Source organism: Orycteropus afer, unplaced genomic scaffold (assembly GCF_000298275.1).
Source record: "Orycteropus afer afer isolate SDZICR_OR568_19922 unplaced genomic scaffold, OryAfe1.0 scaffold00179, whole genome shotgun sequence".
Lineage (NCBI taxonomy): Eukaryota > Metazoa > Chordata > Mammalia > Tubulidentata > Orycteropodidae > Orycteropus > Orycteropus afer.
The window spans coordinates 5,580,813-5,603,724 of NW_006921766.1; the positions used below are offsets into that span (position 1 = coordinate 5,580,813).

Here is a 22,912-nt window from a genome sequence, read left to right on the forward strand (position 1 = left end):
TTATGCTTGATAGTCTATTTATGCCATATATTAGGGCCCCTAAATTTGCCCCTAGTTTTTCTTTGAGGAACTGTATAGTTCTAGGTTTCACATATAAGTCTTTGATCCATCTGGAGTTCATTTTTGTGTATGGTGTGTGGTACAGATCTTGTTTCATTTTTCTGCAAATGGATGTCCAATTTTGCCAGCACCATTTATTAAACAAATGTTCTCTTCCCCATTTAATGGATTTCGGCCCTTTGTCAAAGATCAGCTGACCATAGGTCGAAGAATCTATTTCTGAGTTCTCAATTCTATTCCATTGGTTTATGTGTCTGTCATTAAATCAATACCAGGCAGTTTTGACTACTGTGGCTGTATAGTAGGTTTTGAGATCGGCAGTGTGATGCCTCCTACTTTTGTTCTTCTTCTTCAGCAGTGCTTTGCTTGTCCGAGGTCTAGGCAGTAAATCTTTATGGAAGTAGATTGCCCTGTCTTCTTTCTGTGGAGGGGCTTGTGGGTGTGAACCTCCAACATCCTCGTTAGCAGTCATATCTCAGGCACTGCGCCACTAGAGCTCCTTCCTAGTATCTTACTAATGGGTGATTCTTTTAGACAAAGCCCTATTAAGCCAGAATGCCTGTTAACTTTGTGATCATTCCCAGAGGCACAGAGAGTGTCAGGATGATGGACATTATTTTATAATGTGTACTGGTTATATTATCTGTTCACTTTGTGAAAATTTATCAAGCTAAACCCAAGGTTTATCTGTTTCTCTATGTATGGGTTTGACTTCTATTTAAAGTTTCCTCAAAACAAACCAACTTGCTGCCCATGTTGCCCCTCGATCTTGAAGGGACTCTTTCAGCCTCTGATACCCATGGCCCCTTCTCAAAAGAGGGCATCTCAGAACCCCCATATCTGTGTGACCACAGGGGAAGAATTAAGGCACCCTTCATATCTATTTGTTGAAGCAGAGTTCCTGGAGAGAACCTGGTACCTGGCTCCCCAGGAGGCTAATTCATGGTCTAGCACCTGTCATCCTGGCAGACAGAAGTCAGGTTGGACTGCACTCAAATCACTGAAACTTTCTTTTTATTTATTTATTTTTTGAAATATATAATTATAGCACTTGTTTTGCCTCTTATACTTGGCATATTTATATTCTTTCTGTATTTGGCCCTAGTGTTTGAATACTATTTTATTCTGTCATTATATGTATCACATAAGCTGCCTGAAAACTTTTGTGGACTAAAGGGGGTGCAGATAAAAAGTGTTTGTTCTTTGTAATGTGAGTTCTTCCCTTCATATGTATTTTCAGACAGGCCTTCCCATATCCCATTATTTTTTGTGACATGAAATTTCACCATGGAAAGGTATGTTTTTCAAGCCACAGTTTTCTTGTTGAATTTGGATATGAATGTTTGTTTATTGTTTCTTGTCTTTTGGCCTTTTACCTTCTGTGAAAGGCATGTTGTTAGGTGCCATCAAGTCGGTTCTGACTATGAACAGCTGAACAAAACATTGCCCAGTCCTGTGCCATCCTCACAGTCATTGCTGAATATGAGCTCATTGTTCTAGCGACTGTGTCAATCCGTCTTCTTGAGGGTCTTCCTTTTAATCGCTGACTCTCTACTATCCAAGCATCATGGCCTTCTCCAGGGACTAGTTCCTCCTGAAAACATGTCCAAAGGATGTAAGATGACTCTCATTATCCTCACTTCTAAAGATTACTCTGGTTATTCTTCTTCCAAGACAGGTTTGTCCATGGTATATGCAATATTCTTTGCCAACACCGTAATTCAAAAGCATCAATTCTTCATCCTTGTTTATTGTCCAGCTTCCATATGCATATGAGGCGATTGAAGATACCATGGCTTGGGTCAGGCAATCCTTAGTCCTCAAAGTGACATCTTTGCTGTAAGCTATGTCATCAGTACTTCAAAAGAGCAGGGTCATCCTTGTTTCAGCAGAGCTTCCAGTCTAAGACAGACTAGGAAGACAGACCTGGCCAAAGGCTTACAAAACCTGAAATATATTAGGGATGAGAAATCCTCAGTGATTTCAGTGGTAGGGTTCTCACTTTCCATGCAGAAGACTTAGCTCAATTCCTGGCCAACGGACCTCATGGGCAACCACCACATATCTGTTAATGGAGGCTTGCATGTTCCTAGGATACTGAACAGGTTTCAACTGAGCTTCCAGACTGAAACATACTAGGAAGAAAGACTTGGTGATCTACTTCAGAAAATCAGCACATCAAAACCTTATGGATCACAATGGTCTGATCCCACTATGCATAGACTCACCATGCATTGGCCAGCTGACGGCAACTGGCAACAGTAATGTTTAGTTAAATGAAACACTCAATAAACACATGAAACTTAATGGGCCTTTTCCTGCAGGGATTAAAGATTTCATGTGTGAATTATGTGGAAAGACTTTCAGTGAGAGAAACACTATGGAGACCCACAAGCTCATCCATACAGGTAAGCTTATCAAAGTCTGAAAAAATGTTCCCAGGGCCCTCACAGTTACAGGGATGGAAATGACTATGCTATTATTTTATAATGTAGACATTTTCAGAATACTCTGTACAGTCTTGGCTTAATGGCAGCCACTCCCCCTTAAAGATCAGCCCCTACAACTTCCAAATATGCATTTTTGAATTTGCAAATACTGGGGCAAATTTTTAATGCAGCTAATCACAAACATTCTACATGAAGGATGAAGGCCATCCCCCTTAGTACTTGCCAAGGAGTAATAAAGTCTGAAACCCTGGGCAGTGGTTAGTGGTGAATAGGGAGACAAGCTATTTGTGACCTACCTTGTCTTTTCTTCCCTGTGTGTGCACACGTGAGAGCAGTGGGCAAGCAATGGACGTGCTCAGTGTGTGACAAGAAGTATGTCACTGAGTACATGCTGCAGAAGCATGTGCAGCTCACACATGACAAAGTAGAGGCACAGAGCTGCCAGCTGTGCGGAACCAAGGTGTCCACCAGGGCCTCCATGAGCAGGCACATGCGGCGAAAGCACCCTGAGGTAAGCCTGCTGGATGCCTGGCTCCTCTTCCCTGAGCCTCCGGGGTACAGTTCTGGACCTCTTCCTGAAACCTTCTGGCAGTCCCTCAGGAGAGTGGACCTCTTAGTCTTTTCTGCTGAATGACCTCTTACTCTTCTGCTGCTTGGAGACCTCGTGTTGGGTCATGCACTAACCAGCTCTGTCTCCAGACCCTGAGATTCCCAGACAAGGCCTGTGTCTTACTTTCCCCTCTGATTCCTCCAGCCTGCCACCAGGGGGTGCTGCATATATAAATGGAATAGGAGAGCCTCAAACTTACTCTTTGCTAAGGTTAAAAATTATGCTTTCACTGGCTATGTAGCAAGGTGGAAGTGCAACCAGGTCCCCACCCCATTCTTCCTTTTGAAGTAACTGATAAAACGTGCAAATGGAGAGCCTCCACGTGGTGTTGGAGCAATGAGTGAAATGGGGGCATTGAGGACTAAGAGTGAAAAATAGTGCAGGGAGCAAGGAGAGCCCAGCATGCCCAAAACCAATTTAGAAGTCTGAGGTCATTGAGTAACTCACTGTGCTTTAAGAAGAAGTGAGCTGAAAAACGAGAAGAAAATGCAACTAAACAGCTACGAGGTCACTGAAATGAAAGGCTCTCTAAGCAAAAGAGCAATGAAAGGAGTCACGAACAAAAATATCAATGCATTTGACTACATAACTTGTACTACAGAACTTGTGTTGTTAAGGGGCTCTGGTGGTGCAGTGGGTAAAGCATTTAGCTGCTAACCAGAAGAAGTGGGTTCAAACCCACTAGCTGCTCTGTAGAAGAAAGATGAGACCGTCTACTTCCATAAAGATTTATGGCCATGGAAACCCAGTGGGGTCTCTATGAGTCGGAATCGACTGAGTGGCAGTGGGATTGGTTGCGTTGGATTGTTGTTGTTGTGTGCTGTTGAGTTGATTCTGACTCATTCATGACAGAGTAGAACTGCCGCATAGGGTTTCCTAGACTGAAATCTTTATGGGAGTGGATCACCAGATCTTTTCTCCCATGGCGTTGCTGATGGTTTTGAACCACCAGCCTTTCAGTTAGCAGCCAACCACTTAAATCATTGCACCACCATGGCTCCTTGGAACTTCTGTAAGGCAGTCAGTCAGCTTCCGTAAAGATTTACAGCATTGGAAACCTTATGGGGCAGTTCTTCTTTGTCCTGTAGGGTTGCTAGGAATCAGAATTGACTTGATGGTGGTCTTTTTAGTGCAAGAAAAGGCCCAAAGCCTTTTCAATGATTTAAGAGCTGCAAGTGCAGGTGATTGTGATGAAGAATTTGTTGCAAGTAGGGGTTGGTTCAGTGGTTTCAAAGTAAGGACAAATATACATAACATTAAAGCAGAGCTTTGAAACAGTACTACCCCATTCAAAGATGGCTGCACCCCACTCAAAGAAGGTAGCCAACACCCTCCACATACACACCTGCCCCTGCTTTGAACGTGTGTGGCTCTCCACAGTCCTGACAATAATCCAGTCTAATGTATCAGGCTCCTGAAAGGACTCACTGTGCCTTTTATGAGTCTCCCATTCCAGGGCTTTGATCCATAATTTTTCCCATTCTGGTTTCTGTGACAAATCACCCAAATTATAAAAATTCAAATTGGTTCACTTTTTTGACCATGACAAACTAGTTCAAAGCCCTGCATTAAAGGGCCAGTAAGAGTTGTCCATAAGTTAGATATTCATAACACGGGTACTGCTTGTATTGTGAATACATGAGATATACTCTTACCTATGTAATATAAATGTGATAGGTAAAGAAAGAAAGAAAACATTGTACAATAGTTTTCTCCTAGTTTTGGGTAATTTCTATCTTTTCCTGTACTTTCTAAAATGTCCTTTAATGAACATGAATTATTTTCGCAATGACAAAAGCACAGTCTACTCTAGGTATAAATCCAATGGCTTTTGAATTTAGAGATCATCTTTGCACTTTTGTTCTGAACATTGCCACGTTCATTCTTCCTTGCAGACCTTTGTGCTCCCCTGCGGGCAGTGCAGGGACCTACTCGGCTCTCCAGTCCTTCCACCCTGGGAACCAGCTTACATGCTCTAACCTGCCTCCCACGCCACACCTGGGGCTTCTCTTTCCTGTAACTGAGCTGTTCCTACTCAGCTTCTATTTTTACTTTAGTGGCCAGCCAGTGTCTTCATTTGCTAAGGCTGCAGTTACAAAATACCACAAAGTGAATGGCTTTTGAGAACAAAAATTTATCCTCTCACAGTTCTAGAGGCTAGAAGTCTAAAATCAGGGTGTCAGCAGGGCCATGCTCTCTGTCTGTCTGCTCTAGGAGAAAGGAGCTCTGGTGGTTCAGTGCCTAAGGCATTTGACTGCTAACCAGAAGGTTGATGGTTCAAACCCACCAGCTGCTCTGCAGAAGGAAGATGGGGCCATCTACTTCCATAAAAATTTACCATCTCAGAAATCCAATAGGGGTCGCCATGAGTAGATCCTCCCTTGCCTGTTTCAGCTTCTCCATCCTTGGGCATGTCTTGGCTTTCCTTGACTTAGAGGTATGTGTGACTCTGTTTCCATATCTGTCCTTTTCTTTTATAAGATGCCACTCAGAAAAGATTAGGATTAGGACCTACCTTACTCCTCGGTGATATCATTAACTTAACTGATAACATTTGCAAAGAAAAACCCTATTTCCAGACAAGGTCACATTCACCGTACATGGATTAAGATATCAACATCTTTTTGGGGGACACAGTTCAATCCATAACAGCTAGTGTTTTCATCTCAAAAAATAAAGTCAGGAGAGCAGGAGTCTGACATGTTAAGATCTACTTGGATCCCCAATATCAGCCAAAGCCCTGTCATCCAATCTCAGGGCCCAGAACAGGCCTTGAAGACTCACCCAGGGGCTCAGGAAGGTACCACTTTGGAGCCTGGAGCTTAAGTGATTTCTCTACATTACTGTGGTCATGTTATTGTTAATTACCGTTGACTCAGCTCTGACTCATGGCAACCTCATATATAATAGAACAAGATGCTGCCCCGTCCTGTACCATCCTCATGATCACTGATATTCTCAAGTCCACTGTTGCAGCCACTGTGTATTTTAAGTGCCTTCCAAACTAGGGGGTTCATTTTCCACACTGTATTAGACAGTATTCTGTTGTGATCCCCATAGGGTTTTCAGTGGCTGATTTTCAGAAACAGATTACTAGACCTTTTTCCTAATCTGTCTTAAGCTGGAAGCTCCACTGAAGCCTATCATGAGTGGTCCTGCTGGTATTTAAAAATACCAGTGGCATAGCTTCTAGCATCATAGTGTAACATGCAAGTTACAAGAAAATGACAGATGAGTGGTGGATCGTAGTCATATGTCCATTGCTGCAGAGTTGATTCCAACTACTGTCAACCCTAGAGGACAGAGTAGAATCACCCCCTTAGGATTTCCAAGGCTATAACTCTTTAAAGAAGCAGACTACCCTATCTTTCTCCCATGAAGTGGTTGGTGGGTTTGAACTGCCAATCTTTTGGCTAGCAGCCAAGTACTTTAACTACTGCAGCATCAGAGCATGTCATATGTGGTCTTATATAGTTAAACATTCCAAGAAGCTGGACTGTATGAAGAAGAACATGGCAGGAGGAAAACTCATTCACAACCTGTGATACGCAGACAACATAACTTTGCTTGCTGAAAGTAAGGATGACTTACTGATGAAGATTGAAGACTACAGTCTGCAGTATGGATTACACCTCAACATAAAGAAACAAAAATCCTCACACCTGGACCAATAAACAGCATCATAACATAATAAATGGAGAAAAGATTGAAGCTGTCAAAGATTTCATATTACTTGGTTCTGTAATCAACACCAATGGAAGAAGCAGCCAAGACATCAGATGACGTATTGTACTGGGAAAATCGGCTATAAAGGACCTCTTTAAAGTGCTGAAGAGCAAAGATGTCTCCTTGAAGACTAAAGTGCGCCTGACCCAAGCCATGGTATTTTCAATCACCTCATATGCATGTGAAAGCTGGACAGTGAATACGGAAGACCAAAGAAGAGTTGATGCTTTTGAGTTGTGGTGTTGGCAAAGAATACGGAAAGTATCATGGACTGCCAAAACAACTAACATATCTGTCCTAAAAGAAGTGCAAGCAGAATGCTCCTTGGAAGCAAGAATAGCCAGACTTCGTCTTACCTACTTTGGTCATGTTGTCTGAAGGAACCGTTCCCTGGAGAAGGATATTATGCTTGATAAAGTGGAGGGTCAATGGAAAAGGGGAAAGCCTTCAATGAGATGGGCTGACACAGTGGCTGCAATGATGGGCTCAGGTGTATAGTAAGGATTGTGAGGCTGGCATGGGACCGGACCAGACAGTGTTTTGTTCTGTTTTACATAGTGTCACTTTGAGTCAGCAATGACTCAACGGCACCTAACAACAACAACAACATAGTTAAATGTATTAATGAAGAGTACATAGGTCAGGTTTTGCATATCGGATGTTAGATAGGCTTTGCTTGGCAGGACTGTGCTATAAAAAGTCTGCAGCAAACATTTTTGTCCGTAGAGTCCTCTTCCAGTTTATTCCTTCGTGAATTCAAATGATGGCACTGTGCTTCTTAATAGGGTACATTACTATTACTTATTTCACTCAACTCAAGCAAACCAACGAAGGGGAAAGGAAATGCCACTATAGCTATTTTGTCTGTCACTTTGTTCTCAGTTTGTTTGCTTCTCCAACCTAGGCCTTTCTCTTTGGGTCATTCCTTTTGACCATTTTGTTCTTTTGAATTAATATCAATCAAGCACCTACTAGTGATTCATCCTGACTACTCAGGAGGGTAACAGGCAGGCAGAAGCCTGGCTGCACTTCACAGTCAGGGTGAAGGAAGGAACAGAAGCAAAAATAGGAAATACATAAGGGGGTAAAATGGCAAATGAGAAAGGATGATGTGGAGGCCACAACTCAGGGCAGCAAAGAGCAGGGGCCAAGTGAGGGGGAGGATAGGGACTCGAATGGCCTTGCTGTTGGGATGCCCTTGTGGATGGGACCATCGACAAGCCACACTAGGCTGGCCCCATGAATACTGAGCACAAGGGAGTTTTGTTCATTTGATCCATGCTAATTTATTCAACATGAACTGCTTTCAGAATTGATCCTGTTTTATGACTTCAAGCTGTGGTCTTTCTCTCTGCTTTGAATGAAGGTTACATTGAAAAAATTAAAACATACAAAATAGTTTTCATCTCAGGCCTTATCTCCTTAGAAGAGTGAAACAAATGCTTCTGTGGTGTTTCTTCTAGGTCATCAGCTTCTGGACTGTGACTAGAGCATTAATGATGTAGTTGTTGATGATGACAGTGGTGATAGTGGTGGCAATAGTGGTGTTGGTGCTGATAGTGGCTGTGATGGTGGTGGTGGTGGCAGTGATGATGTTGGTGGTCACTGGTCATCATGGTGGTGGTGGTGGAGAATGATGGTGATGGTGGCAATGGTGATGATGGTCGTGATGATGACAGTCATGGTGGTGATGATGGTGTTGACGGTGATGGCAGCAGTGATAGTGGTGAAAGGGTTGGTAGTGGTGGTGACAAGTGATGGTGGTGACAGTGATGGCAGCAGTGGTGATGGTGGTGATGATAGTGGTGATAGTGATGGTGGTGGTGGTGATGGTAATGGTGGTGGTGGTGGTGGTGATGGTAATGGTGGTGGTGGTGATAACTAAATAATCACAATAAGAACAGCTAGTATAAGCATGTTAGTGAGCTGTCACTGACTCAGTTAGAATACCCCTGACCTGGTGGGAGGGACCCTTTGGGCACATAATGTAGGGAGAGAAGGTGAGTCCCCAAGTCATAGCCATGGCTTATGGGGGAAGGTGTGGTAGTAAGAGGAGTGTCAGGTCATCACAAAATTGACAAATGAAAGTACCTGTACATGTGTTAAGCTAAAAAGGAAACTGTTTAGAGTATGACTGTATCATTTTAGTGATTCCTTGTTTTAACTGACTTCTTAGCATTACTAGGAAGATAGGACGTGTTTATTGAACTGTATCTTACTCTGCTTTGTTACTGATTTGAAATAACAGAAGATCCCCTGAAAGTTCACTTACTGAAAACACACTGGTGTGGGACAAGAAAGGGGGAAATAGAGTCTCAACTCTTCAGGGGAATATACAAGAGATGATATAGATAGGTGCAAACAGGCCCTTACCATGTAAGAAATAAGAGCATTCTAGAATTTGAAATAAAGGGAATAGTGGTGTTGGAGAAAGTTGCAGGCATCCTGAATACAGGAGGGGTTGAACATCAGGGGGAGGTGCACTGGAGGGAGCAATGGGAGTTCTTGGATGGGCCACATCTGTGCTGCAGGTAGCCCATCCTGCAGCAGTTCTTGTTCCTGCCAGTGGTCAACATAGGTGGCCTTCAGGCACAGCTGTCCCCAGGCTCACTGCCCTGTGCTTGCTCACAGGTCCTTGCTGTGAGGATCGACGATCTGGACCACCTCCCAGAGACTTCCACCATTGATGCCTCCTCCATTGGCATCGTTCAGGTGAGCAGTGCAGACAGGGCCTGTGAGCCACAGGCCAGGAAAGCTTCCAGACAGACACACACCTGCTGAGCCAGAAGTGAAGGCTGCTGGGAGAACGATGAATGGGCAGCTGTGAGGAGCTGGCATCTTGGGTTTCATGGGCCAGCCTCACTCCCTGTTTTCCTGGTTGATCTTCTCCCTCAGGAGCTGTTTGGAATATCCTCTCATTTAGGCAAAGTTTCAAGGACTTTAGTTTTCTAAATTCTCCCTCAATTGGGAGAATAGGTGGTTTCCAGGAAAGCTTAGTAATATTAAATTGGAAACTTATTAAGTTTAAGTCATATTAGATGAACTTGTTAAAGAAATTCTCAGTCAATACCTCTGAGAAAAAAAAAATTAATATAGAGAGAATATATCATTCTCTGGTGATTATTGATAAATGATATATATAAATGATGATACATAAACTTTTATATATCATGCACTGGTGATGATTTAAAATTCCCTTTATGCATGTGTTTTACAAAGCAGTGCTTCTGGAGCTCCATGTTACTGTGGTTGGGTTGTGCCAAGTGGGCATGAGAGTGATGCTGAGGCCTTTTGGGCACCCCAGGTCAGCTTCCCTGTGGTGTCCAGAAGCCCCTGCCCCACCCCAGTGAGTTACAAGAGGAAGGTTCCAGGGAGGATTCATGAGAACTGTGCCCTGGCTGCCTTTCTGCTAGACCTCTCTTTCTGCTGGACCAGGCCACATAAGGTAGCACTGGAAGATGGCAGGGAACCAGAATAGAGACCCTCTTAGCCATGCACCTGCATCCCCACTCTATGTGCTCTGTGACTCTCAGTGAACACCTGGATCAGAAGACTTTCACCTTTGGGCACTAAGCTAGGGCAGGGCCGCCATGCTGGGCAGCAAGCCCTCAAGGCTCAGCAGGAAGTGAGGCTGGGATGCCAGCATCGTGGGAGAGGGTCTCACTGTCACTGAGAGGAGCCTCCACCTGGGACTGTCATTACAGCTCAGTCCTGCTTTGCTGTTCCAAAAGGACTGGGCTATACAATTCTTGTAGTCAAATGCATTTTGAGTCATTTTGTTCTTACAGTACATTTGTTTCAGCCTGGGTTGTGAGGACTCAGATTTTAAAATCTTGGACTTATAACCACCAGAGCTGAAGCATTTTCTTTTACCTTAAAAAAAAAACCTTGCCATGGAGACCATTTGACATGGAGTCACCTCCAATTCATGGCACTCCATATGTGCAGAGTAGAACTGTGCTCTGTAGAGTTTTCAAGCCTGTGATCTTTCAGAAGCAGATTGCTAGGCCTTTCTTCCATGGTACATTTGGGTGAACCAGAGTCTCCATCTTTTCAGTTAGCAGTTGAGTGCTTAACCATTTCGGCCACCCAGGGACTCCTCCTTTTATCTAGTAACTTAAAAAAGTTAGATTTTAAAGTTGTTTACACTTCAACCCAGAGGTGGCTTGTTTGTTTGTTTGTTTTTGTTGTTGAGAATATACAGAGCTGAACATGCACCAATTCAATAATTTCTACATGTATACTTCACTGGCATTGATCACATTCTTTGAGTTGTACAGACATTCTCATCCTCTTTTTCTAAGTTGTTCTTTCCCCATTAACACCAACTTCCTGCTCCCTAAGTTTCCCATCTAATCTTTTGAGTTGTTGTTGTCAGTTTGATACTATGCAGATAGATCTAAAAGAGCATAATGCTTAAGGCAGAGATTCTTCACTAGTTAAGCTAAATTGTTCAGTTTGAAGAAGATGTCAGGGGATGTTTTGGTTTAAGTTTTAAAGATTATCTCTGGGCATTAGTTTCAGGGGTTCATCCAGACTCAGTGGCTCCAGAAAGACTGGATTTCTTGAGACTTTAAGATTCTATTCTCCATTTTCCCTCTTTTGATCAGAATTCTTCTATAGAAAATTTGATCAAAATATTTAGTGATGGTAGCCAGGCACCATCACCATCCTGTTCTTCTGGTCTCATGGAAGGAATTAGTCACACATTCCATTTCTTCCTCCTATTCCTGGTTCTTTTTCAGTCCTCTGTTGCTCCAGGCAAATAGAAACCAACTGTTGTGCTTTGGATGGCGACTTGCAAGCTTTTAAGACCCCAGGCACTATGCAACAAACTGGGAGGTAGAACAGAAGCACTAAACATGATATTAGGCCAAAGAACTGGGATATTCCATGAAACCATGACCCTGCACCTCCAAAACAAAGAACCACATCCCATGAGGTGTTTGGTTGAACCTAAGCAGCCTTGGCGGTTACTGGTTTTCTTTTGTTGTTGTTGCTATAGCTACCACCCAACTTTTGCTAATTCAACTTTTTTCAGGTGTACAACTTATTGACAGCAATTACATTAATTGGCTGTGCAGCCCTACCCTTAATCAATGAGATTTTTCCATCACTGTAAACTGAAACTTAGTACTCCATAAGCAATAACTCCCATTATCCCCCTCCCTCCCACCCCTGGTAACCACTAATAAACTTTGGTCTCCATACTTATGCCTGCTCTTGTCTTTTTATATAAGAGATAAACTTCCGGTCATACAATATTTATCCTTTTGTGATTGACTTATTTCACTCAGCATAGTATCTTCAAGCTCCACCCATATTGTAGCACCTATTAAGATTTCATTTTTCTTATGAGCTGCATAGCATTTCATTCTATGTATGTACCACCACATTTTGTCTGTCCATTCATCTGAGGATGGACATTTAGGTTGTTTCTACCTTTTGGCTATTAGGAATAGTGCTGTAATGAACATTGTTGCACATGTCTCTTTTTGAGTCTCTACTTTCAGTTCTTTTGGGTATATACCTAGCAGTGAAATTGCTAGGTCATATGATAGTTCTATTTTTAGTTTTTTTGAGGAATCACCACATTGTTTTCTGTAACAGCTGTACCATTCTGCATTCCCACCAGCAAATAAGAATTCATTCATTTCCCTACATCCTTGATGACATTAAGGAGCCCTGGTGCTACAGTGGTTAAGCGCCTGGCTACTAACCAAAAGATTGACAGTTCTAACCCACCAGCTGCTCTACAGGAGACACATGTGGCCATCTGCTCCCATAAAAACCCTATGGGGAAGTTCTATTCTGTCCTTCACAGTCACTATGGGTTGAAATTGATTCAAAGGCAATGTGTTTGATTTTGATTTTTGCTGATGTTTCTTATTTTCTGGTTTTTGTTGTTGTTTTTAATCTTTACCATCTTCTTTTGTTATTAGGTACCCTAGAGTGGGTTCCAACTCAAAGGAGCAGAGTTCTGTACAACAGAATGAAATACTTCCCAATCCTCCACTATCCCCATGAGCTTTTCTATGTTTTAGCCCATGTTTTGCAGCCACTGTGTCAGTCCTCTCTTGAGAGTCTTCCTCTTTTCCACTGACCCTCTATTTTTGTTGTTGTTATTGTTAGGTGCCATTGAGTCACCTCCAACTCATAGCGACTCTGTGTATAAGTGAACAAAAAAATTACCTATCCTTGCTATGCTTGAGGCCTTCACTGCAGCCACTATGTTGATCCATCTCATTGAGCATCTTCCCCTTTTCCCTGACCCTCTACTTTACCAAGCATGATATCCTTCTCCAGGGAATGGTCCCTTCTGACAACATGACCAAAGCAGTTGAGAGGAAGTCTGGCAAGGAGCTTTCTGGCTGCGCTTCCAGGACAGATTTGTTCATTCTTCTGGCAGTCCATACTACTTTCAGCATTTTTCACCAACACCACAATTCAAAGGCATCTACTCTTTTTCAGTCTTCCTTATTCACTGTCCAGCTTTCTCATGCATATGAGCCAATTGAAAATACTACGGCTTGGGGGCTTGGGTCGGCACACCCTAGTCTTCAAAGTGACATCTTTGCTCCTTAACACTTTAAAGAGGTTTTTTTTTTTTTTTTTTTTTTTTTAGTTTTCATTGTGATTTGGGTGAAAGTTTACAGAGCAAATTCATTTTCCATATAGCAGTTCATACACATTTTATTTCATGACATTAACTTCAATCCCCACAGGGTAACAGCTCTCCTCCCACTTCCTCCCCATAGTTAACTCTTCCCTGTGGCCTTCTTTCCTATTCATTCCTACACCCTGAGCTTTCTCCCTGTGCAAATACTGCCCTGTGCAAATGATTGATCATTCTAAGGAGTGTATCTGCCTAGTGTAAATGTTCACTATATATGCCTGTCTGTTGTTTGGCTAGAAGCCATGAGAGTGAATTCAGTACCAGGCCTGAAAGGTAATTAGGGGCCATGGTCTCGAGGGTCTCACCAGGCTCTCTATCAGACCAGTATGTCTGATTTCTTGACTACCGCTTCCATGGGTGTTGACTCTGGATCCAAGTAAAATGAAATCCCTAGAATATTCAATCTTTGCTCTGTTTACCACGATGTTGCTTATTGGTCCACTTGTGAGGATTTTTGTTTTCTATATGTTGAGGTATAGTCCATATTGAAGACTGAAGTCTTTGATCTTTATTAGTAAGTGTTTCAAGTCATCTGCACTTTCAGCAAATAAGGTTGTATCATCTGCATTTCACAGGTTGTTAATAAGTCTTTTTCCAATCCTGATGCTACATTCTTCTTCATATAGTTCAGCTTCTTGGATTATTTGCTCAGCATACAAATTGAATAAGTATGGTGGAAGGATACGACCCTCATTCACAACCCTCCTGATTTTAAGCCATGCAGTGTCCCCCTGTTCTGTTCAAATGACAGCCTCTTCATCAATGTATGGGTTCCTCATAAGCACAGTTTAGTGTTCTGGAATTCCTATTCTTTGCAATGTTATCCATTATTTATTATGATCCACACTGTTGAATGCCTTTGCATAATTAGTAAAACACAGGTAAGGTAAATATCTTTCTGGTATTCTTTGCTTTCAACTAAGGACTGTCTGACATCAGCAATGATATCCCTTATTCCACATCCTCTTCTGAATCCAGCATGAATTTCTGGAAGTTCCCTGTCAATATACTGCTACAACCATTTTTGAATTATCTTCAGCAAAATTTTACTTGTATGTCTTCCAAATTTCTTGGCATGAATGAGTAAGCACCTCCAGTGCAGCATCCATTTATTGAAACATCTCAATGGGTATTCCATCAATTCCTGGAGCCTTGTATTTTGCCAGCTCCTTCTGTGCAGCTTCAACTTCTTCCTTCAAAACCGTTGGTACTTTATCATATGCTACCTCATGAAATAGTTGAACATCGACGAATTTTTTTGCTGCAGTGATTCTGTGTATTTCTTCCATCTTCTTTTGATGTTTCTGTGTCAGTCAGTATTTTGCCCTTAGAATCCTACAGTATTGCAACTTGAGGCTTGAACTTTTACTTCAGTCCTTTCAGCTTGAGAAATGCCAAATATGTTCTTCCCTTTTGGTTTTCTAACTCCAGGTCTTTGCACATTTCGTTATAATACGTTACTTTGTGTTCCTGAGCTGCCCTTTGAAATCTTCTGGCAGCTCTTTTATTTCCTCATTTCTTCCATTTGCTTTAGTTACTGACCATTCAAGAGCAAGTTTCAGAGTCTCTTCTAAATCCATTTTGGTCTTTTCTTCCTTTCCTGTCTTTTTAATGAACTTTTGCTTTCTTCATGGATGATGTTCTTGATGTCATCCCACGATTCCCCTCGTTTTCTGTCACTGGTGTTCAATGCATCAAATCTGTTCTTCAGATGGTCTCTAAATTCAGGTGGGATATAGTCAAGGTCATATTTTGGCTGTCTTGGTCTTGTTTTAATATTCTTCAGGTTCCACTTGAACTCTCATGTGAGCAGTTGATGGTCTGTTTCACAGTCAGCTCCTGGCCTTGTTTTGACTGGAGATACTGAGTTTCTCCATTGCCTCTTTCCACAGATGTATTTGATTCCTGTGTATCACATCTGGCAAAGTCCACATGTATAGCCACTGTTTATGATGTTGAAAAAGCATATTTGCAATTAATAAGTTGTTAGTCTTACAAAAGTCTGTCATGCAATCTCCAGTGTCTTTTTTATCACCAAGGTCATATTTTGATGCTTCTACTTTGTTTCTAACTTTCGCATTCCAGTCATCAGTAATAATCAATACATCTTGATTGCATGTTTGGTCAATTTCAGACTCAGAAGTTGGCAAAAATCTTCAATTTCTAGTAGTCATATATTAGCTGGTCATCTTTATTTTATTATTTTATTTTTTATTGTGATTTGGGTGAAAATTTACAGAGTAAATTCACTTTCCATACTGCAGTTCACATACACTTTATCTCATGACATTGAACACAATTTACCACAATGCAACAGCTCCGCTCCCACTTCCTCCCGATAAGTACCTCTTCCCTGTGTCCATCCCTCCATGCCCTCCTGCCGCCTGAGCTGTCTCCCTGTGCATAAACACCCCTTCTTTCTCCCATGATTGTTCTCTCCAAGGAGTGTATCTACCTCAGGTAAATGTTCAACTCATATGCCTGTCTTTTGCTTGGCTGGAAGCCACAGGTGTGGGTTCAATTCCAGACCTGATGGGTAGCTAGAGGCCATAGTCTCAGTGGTTCCACCATGCTCTATCGGATCAGCAAACCTGCCCGCCCCCCTTTTTTTTCTCCAAGTGATTTTTAGTTTTGTCCACATTGTTCTCCCACTCTATCCAGCATCTCCTACATAGATCCCTTTCAAGTGGTTGGCACTGGTAGCTGGGCACCATCTAGTTCTTCTGGTCTCATAGTCGTATAGGCTGCAGATTGGATGGTGTACCAGTCACTAGGACTGATTGTATCCATGAATTTTGGTTTTCTTCATTCTTCCTTGCTCTGGTTGAGGAGAGACCCATCGTTGCATCTAGATGGCAGCTTGCAACCTTTTAAGATCCCAGTTGCTACTCGCCAAAGTAGGAGGTGGAACAATGTTTTGTGTAGTATGTTATGCCAATTGAATTTGATGTCCCCTGCGACTATGGTCTCAAGCCCACAGGTTCAACTACTTGGTCCCTCTGGGTAGCTGACTGTGACCAAGCAGTGACTACCACCTTGCCTTTTGTCTTAGCTGGTCTTCTTACAGACCAGCTTATAAAATAAAGATATTACTCTATCACTGACAGCATAGTACTTCAGGATAGGTCTTGAAACATTCTTTTTGATGATGAATGTGATGTCATTCCTCTTCAGCTTGTTATTCCTGGAGTAGTAGACTATATGATTATTTGATTAAAAATGGCTAATCCAATTCATTTCAGCTCACTAATTCCCAGAATATCAATCTTTATGCATTTTATTTCATTTTTGACAACTTCCAATTTTCCTAGATTCATACTTTGTGCATTCCACGTTCTGGTTATTAACGGATGTTTGCAGCTGTTTTTTCCCATTTTTGAGTCATGCCCCATCAGCAAGTGAAGGTCACAAAAGCTTTACTCCATCCACGTCATTAAGATCAGCTCTACTTTGAGTAGGCAGCTCTTCCCTAGTCATATTTTGAGTGCTTTCCAACCTGAAGGGTTCATCTTTTTGCACTCTATCAGTGTTTCAGGGCTACTTATAAAGTTTTCCAGTAATATATCCGACAATGTTTTACTACTATTCATAAGGTTTTAGTGGCCAGTTTTTTCAAAGGTGGGTGACCCTGGCCGCCTTCTGAGTCTGTTTTAGTCTGGAAGCTCCACTGAAACCTGTCCAGCATGGGTGACCCTGCTGGTATTTGAAATACCAGTGGCATAGCCTCCAGCCTCACAGCAACATGCAAGTCACCATCCATTTTTTGATTGGGTTATTTGTCTTTTTGTTATTCGTTTTTTTAAGTTTTATATATATATTGGTTATTAAATTCTTATCAGACCAAATAATAGATTGGCTTATAAAATAAAGAGTATTACCTGTGAGGATGTGCTCCCTCAAACAATCAACTCTATGAGACCAAATGGTTAACATCTACCCAAAAGCAAAGAGGAGAAGGCAAGGAGGGGCAGGGAGGCTAGATGAATGGAAACAGAGCAAGCAGAATTGAAATAGTGAGAATGCTTTCACATTATAAATATTATGACCAATGTCATGGAACAATTTGTATAAAAACTGTTAAATGGGAACCTAATTTGCTGTGAAAACTTTCACCTAAAACACAATAAAATAATTTTGTTTTCAGATATATTGTTTCCAAAGATATTCTCTCAGTCAGTTGCTTATGTTTTCACTTTTTTTGGTAAAGTCTTTTTATAAACGAAAGTTTTTAATTTTTATAAGGACCGATTTATGTATTTTTTCTTTTGTTGTTTGTGCTTTTGTTATTATATTAGATAATCTATTGTAAAAGCTAGACCTAACAGCATTGCCCTTGCATTTTCTTTGAAGAGTTTTAGGTATTAGTTTTCATATTAGGTCTCTACTCCATATGAATTTTTTTGTGTGTGTGCTTTGAGGCATGGATCCCATTTCACATTTTTGCACATGGAAATTCAGTTTTCCCAGCACCATTTATTGAAGAGGTTCTTCAAATGGACTTAACACCCTTGTCAAAAATCAGTTGACCAGAGATGTATGGCTTTAATCCAGAGCTTTTAACATTGGATTTTCTAATATAATAACCCTCAATTCTATTCTGTGGGTCTGTCTATTGTTATACCAATACTAGGCTGTTGTGATTACTGTAGCTGTATATGTTTTAAAATCAGAAGTGTAGGTCCTCATACTTTCTACTTCTCTTTCAACATTTCTTTAGCTATTTGGGGCCTCTTGCCATTCCATATAAATTTGAGGATTGTTTTTTCCATTTCTGTAAAGAAGCTTATTGGAATTTTGATTTGGATTGCTTTGAATCTATAAATCATTTTGGGTAGTAATGACATCCTACCAATATTAAGTGTTCTAGTTGATGAACACAGAACATCTTTCCATTTAAGTCTTCTTTAATATCTTTCACCAGTGTTTTATAATTTGAGGTGACTTATTTTAACATGATCAGTATCTAATTTCCTTTACTTTTTTTCTTTTTAAGCTGAACCCCTGACCCTTAGAAATGCATATAAGCAGGTAGACTGTTGTCACTCTATGTCCCGCATCAGTTCTGTGGCCTGAAAGCTTCATGGCTGACCTGAGCATGCATTCAGGGTCAGTATAGGGACCATGCTGCTACCTTGTGGACAGGACCCCTTGACTTGTCATTTGCTAAAACTTGTTTCCTGCAGCCTGAACTGAGTCTGGAGCAGGAGGAGTTGGCTGAAGGGAAGCACGTGAAAGCTGCAAAGCGAGCACACAAGAGGAAGCAGAAACCAGACGAGGAAGCAGGGGCCCCAGTGCCTGAGAGCACCACCTTCAGCGAGTATCCAGAGAAAGAGACTGAGTTCGCCGGCAGCAGCGTGGGAGATGAAACCAACTCAGCGGTACAGAGCATTCAGCAGGTCGCACCACTTCTTTGTGTGTCGATGAGGTGCCCTCCTACTCTGATAAGAGACACATTTTCCTAATTCAAGCCCCATCTTTACATTACTCCAATCCATTTTTCAATATGCATAAGTGTTGTTACTGTTAGTGTCTGTCAAATCAGCTCCAGCTCATGGCTACCTTAGATACCAGAGACTGAAACATTGTCCAGTCCTGCATCATCTACGTGATCCTTGGCACATTTGAGTCCCTGTTTGCGGCTGTTGTGTAGGCCTTCCAACTAAGGGGTGCTCATCTTCTGACACTATATTCTGTTGTGATCCATAAAGTAATATTAGCTGATTTTTGGAAGTAGATCACCAGGCCTTTCTTCCTAGTCTGTCTTAGTCTGGAAACTCTGCCAAAGCCTGTCCAACATGGGTGACCCTGCTGGTATTTGAAATACTAGGAGCATTGCTTCCTACATCACAGCAGCATGCAAACCACCTACTTGGACTTCATACAGCTGCAGTCATCTGACACCTTCCATTTCTCACTTGAGCATTATTTCTCATGTTGGTATTTCCAAGTTTTGACCTATGACACACTCCTCATTGTTGAACCCAACGTGACATTCTGGCATGTTAAAGAGGGCCACCGTGCCCTGGCTAGGAATTGGGATTGTTTCCCATTTTTGATGGTTATAAATGGGCTTCCTAAGTGTTCCTTTACTGTGGAAGTGGAGCCTTGTGTGTCTGCTGACCAGTCATTGTAAACCACATAATATCCAGAGGGAATCTGGGGATAAAGAAAAGTATGGGCTCAGCCAGCACGTCCTGCTTCTTTTAATGGAATCTTCCAATTCACTCAGTCTTTACCACTTTTGTTTCTGAGCCTCCCAAATCTTTCCTCAGTCTGGGTCTAACACTGCACACCTCTCTCTTCTTTTCAGGGCGGTAATCCTGATTATAAAAAATGTTACATTTATTTGGCCTTTTGATGCTATCCATGTGAAAGACTACTGCTTTCTTTATTATTTACTAGCTCTTGGTTTATTGCCCTTTATCCAAACCAAAACCAAACTCACTGCCATTGAGTCAATCCCAATGTATAGTGACCCCCATTGGGTTTCTGAGGCAGTAAATCTTTACAGAACTAGATTGCCTATCTTCCTTCTGTGGAGTGACTGGTGGGATTGATCCTCCAGCCTTCTGGTTAGCAGTCAAATACCTTAGGCATTGTACCACCAGATCTCCTTATTTAGCTTTATAGTTGGGGTTTCTATTTATCAGCAGCAAGGCTGTTTAGAGGAGTGGATAGAAAAGAAACTATGTTCCCTGTCATTTATTGACATTGGTTTTCTCCGCCCTTTTTCCCCCCAATCAGAGAAATGCATTTGTTTCTCAGTTTTGTCTCATTGGGTATATGATTATGCCTTTGGGTTCTTCTTTTTGTCCAGAAAGTCTTTTTTCAGGACAAAAGTCACCTATTGTAAGTTACTTAGTTTAATTAAAAAATTAAACTTTAGTTATTTAGCTTAATCTACCACCAAAAGATGTTTTTTGCCTTTTTTTATTTGGGCACAACACCCAATCACTCCAGCATAAACTGTGTGGCATAGAAGGGTTCTTTTGTTCTCAGTTTTGCAGAAAAGATTGATGATTTTATATTGCATACAACTCTTCCAGGTGGTGGTGACGCTGGGTGACCCAAATGTCACCACTCCATCGAGTTCAGTCGGCTTAACCAACATCACCGTGACCCCCATTACCACTGCAGCTGGGACTCAGTTTACCAACCTCCAGCCGGTGGCCGTTGGTCACCTCACCACCCCAGAACGCCAGTTGCAGCTGGACAACTCGATCTTGACCGTGACCTTTGACACCGTCAGTGGCTCTGCCATGTTGCACAACCGCCAGAACGATATCCAGATCCACCCGCAGCCGGAAGCCTCGAACCCACAATCCGTGGCCCACTTCATCAACCTGACCACCCTGGTCAACTCCATCACGCCCCTGGGCAACCAGCTCAGTGAGCAGCACCCGCTGGCATGGCGGGCGGTGCCTCAGACAGACGTCCTACAGCCCCCACAGCCACAGCCTCCTCAGCAGCAGGCATCACAGCCCCAAGTGCAGACCGAGCAACAGCAGCAGATGTACAGCTATTGAGTCTTCCTGAAGAGAACTCAAGAACAGAAAGATGAGGAGTTTTCTGGTGGATTTTTGAGATTTGTGTGCTGGATACCAAACAAAGAAAAATAATCATACATTGCAATGTAAGTAAAGGTTGACTTAGCTTTTGCAGAATTATCTCCAACCCCCCCCCAACAACCATTACCATCTGCCAGGCAAGAGTTTTAACCTGATCAGTTTCCACACTATGCCTTACTCAAGGTAGTGCATCCCAGGCAGTTGCCATGCCCCAACCTTCCCTCACAAAACCCTGTTTGTTTCACTGACACAGACCTGGGAAAATTAAACTGAAAAGTAGCAGCTTTGTAGGAGGCAAGTGATGTTACAATATGTTACTAGAAGCATAAATGGTTCATTTTGTTTTCTCCTTTAGAGCTCAGATATTGTATTAAAAAACAGTATTCAGACCTGGCAACACACAGCAACAAAACCCAGCTTTCTCCTCACTTCTGGGTCATTTTTTTGTTGTTGTTATTGAAGAAGTAGTGAAAGTAACCTTGATTCTCTTCTTTGAAATTTGAGTTGAGTGACTTTGCCATACGGACTAAAACCATGTGAGAAAGACATGCTCTGATAGCATATGTCTTTTCAAGCCTTCAAGTTCAGTAGGCAAGGGTGTCATGTGAGATCCCTGAGTCAGGCATAAAAGGGTTCTTAGTAATGCCACTCCTTGGAAGGAAGATTGGGCAATCTACTTCCATAGTGATACTGCCTCAGAAACCCAAGGAGGGGTCTTTATGAGTCGGGTCTGACTTGACAACACATAACAACAACAACACAGTAGTATTATACAGAGATCAATTTTTAATATACTTTTTGTTCTTTCAAGCATTCATTGTGTGTTCAAGACAATGTTATGGCCAAGGATGATTTTTATTTTATTTTATTTTAACCTGGTAAAGTCATTTGCACTGTAGGACTAGCCATCCATATCCAATTTCATACACCTGCCCAAAGGCAAGGAAACACCTCTGTTGGGTGCAGCGAGTCAGTCCTTGTGCCATCACTTCTGATGGCTCTTTCAGAGTTCTCTCAGGATTGTCTGTCATCCAAATCTATTTATTATGGCTGAAGATCAGGGAAGAAATCCTTGTTTTCTTTCTGTTGAAACTATAATTCCAAAGGTTGATGTGTTTCAAGACCAATTTTCTATAAATTTGTAGAAGGAGTTTGGCTTTTTACAGTAGAAAAGCACAGGCATTTCTGAAATGCAAAAGTACCTCTGTTTCCTGCCAGGCAGCACTGAAAACAGAAGAGTTTATCAATAAGTGAATGAGCTGATTAACAGCTCTGCTTGTGGGCCGGACAGGTCTGCATGTGTGCCATTTTCTCAGGCTTTAGACGAATCTCCATGATGGTCGTGGTTGAAGCAGACAGAGGCATGGGAAAAAGCAGTCTTAACTCTCCTAGTGCTTTTTAACTTTGACCACTGAAATGACTCCTTTGCCTACTTTGTCCATGATCTCTCTTTGTCCCCGATTCTGTCCTTTGGAAGGCCATCTGGAAGAAAGACTGACAAAGAGTCAATAGTGGATATATGAGGCCAGAGTAATGTTGATGTCACTAATGAGGCAAAGGGTACTTTGTTATGCAAAATGCAACTTTCTCAGCACTTTGTTCCAAATGGCAAAATGTTGAGGCCAAGACTAGAATTTGTTTTGTGAATTACAAGCCTTCGGGAACTAAAGGAGTTTTATGGCCCTTGCACCACATGAAAGGAGTCTTCAGAGTTCATTTAATTCACACCCACACTCACTCACAGCTGAATTAATATGGGAGGTGGTTTGACCTTTTAATTTATGATAATTATTTTTATCTTATTTATATATATATATACACA

The 22,912-nt window shown here is 41.9% G+C and overlaps 1 protein-coding gene across 1 annotated transcript in view; it reads left to right on the plus strand.

The window, feature by feature from the left end:
• PRDM15 (PR/SET domain 15) overlaps positions 1-21,048 on the plus strand; it is a 124,910-nt gene extending 103,862 nt beyond the window's left edge. The window contains 5 exon segments of the mRNA XM_007947282.2: positions 2,385-2,468; positions 2,846-3,021; positions 9,478-9,558; positions 18,706-18,918; positions 20,569-21,048. Of these exon segments, the coding sequence (XP_007945473.2) occupies positions 2,385-2,468; positions 2,846-3,021; positions 9,478-9,558; positions 18,706-18,918; positions 20,569-21,048 (1,034 nt within the window).
• Positions 21,049-22,912: the final 1,864 nt, after the last annotated feature.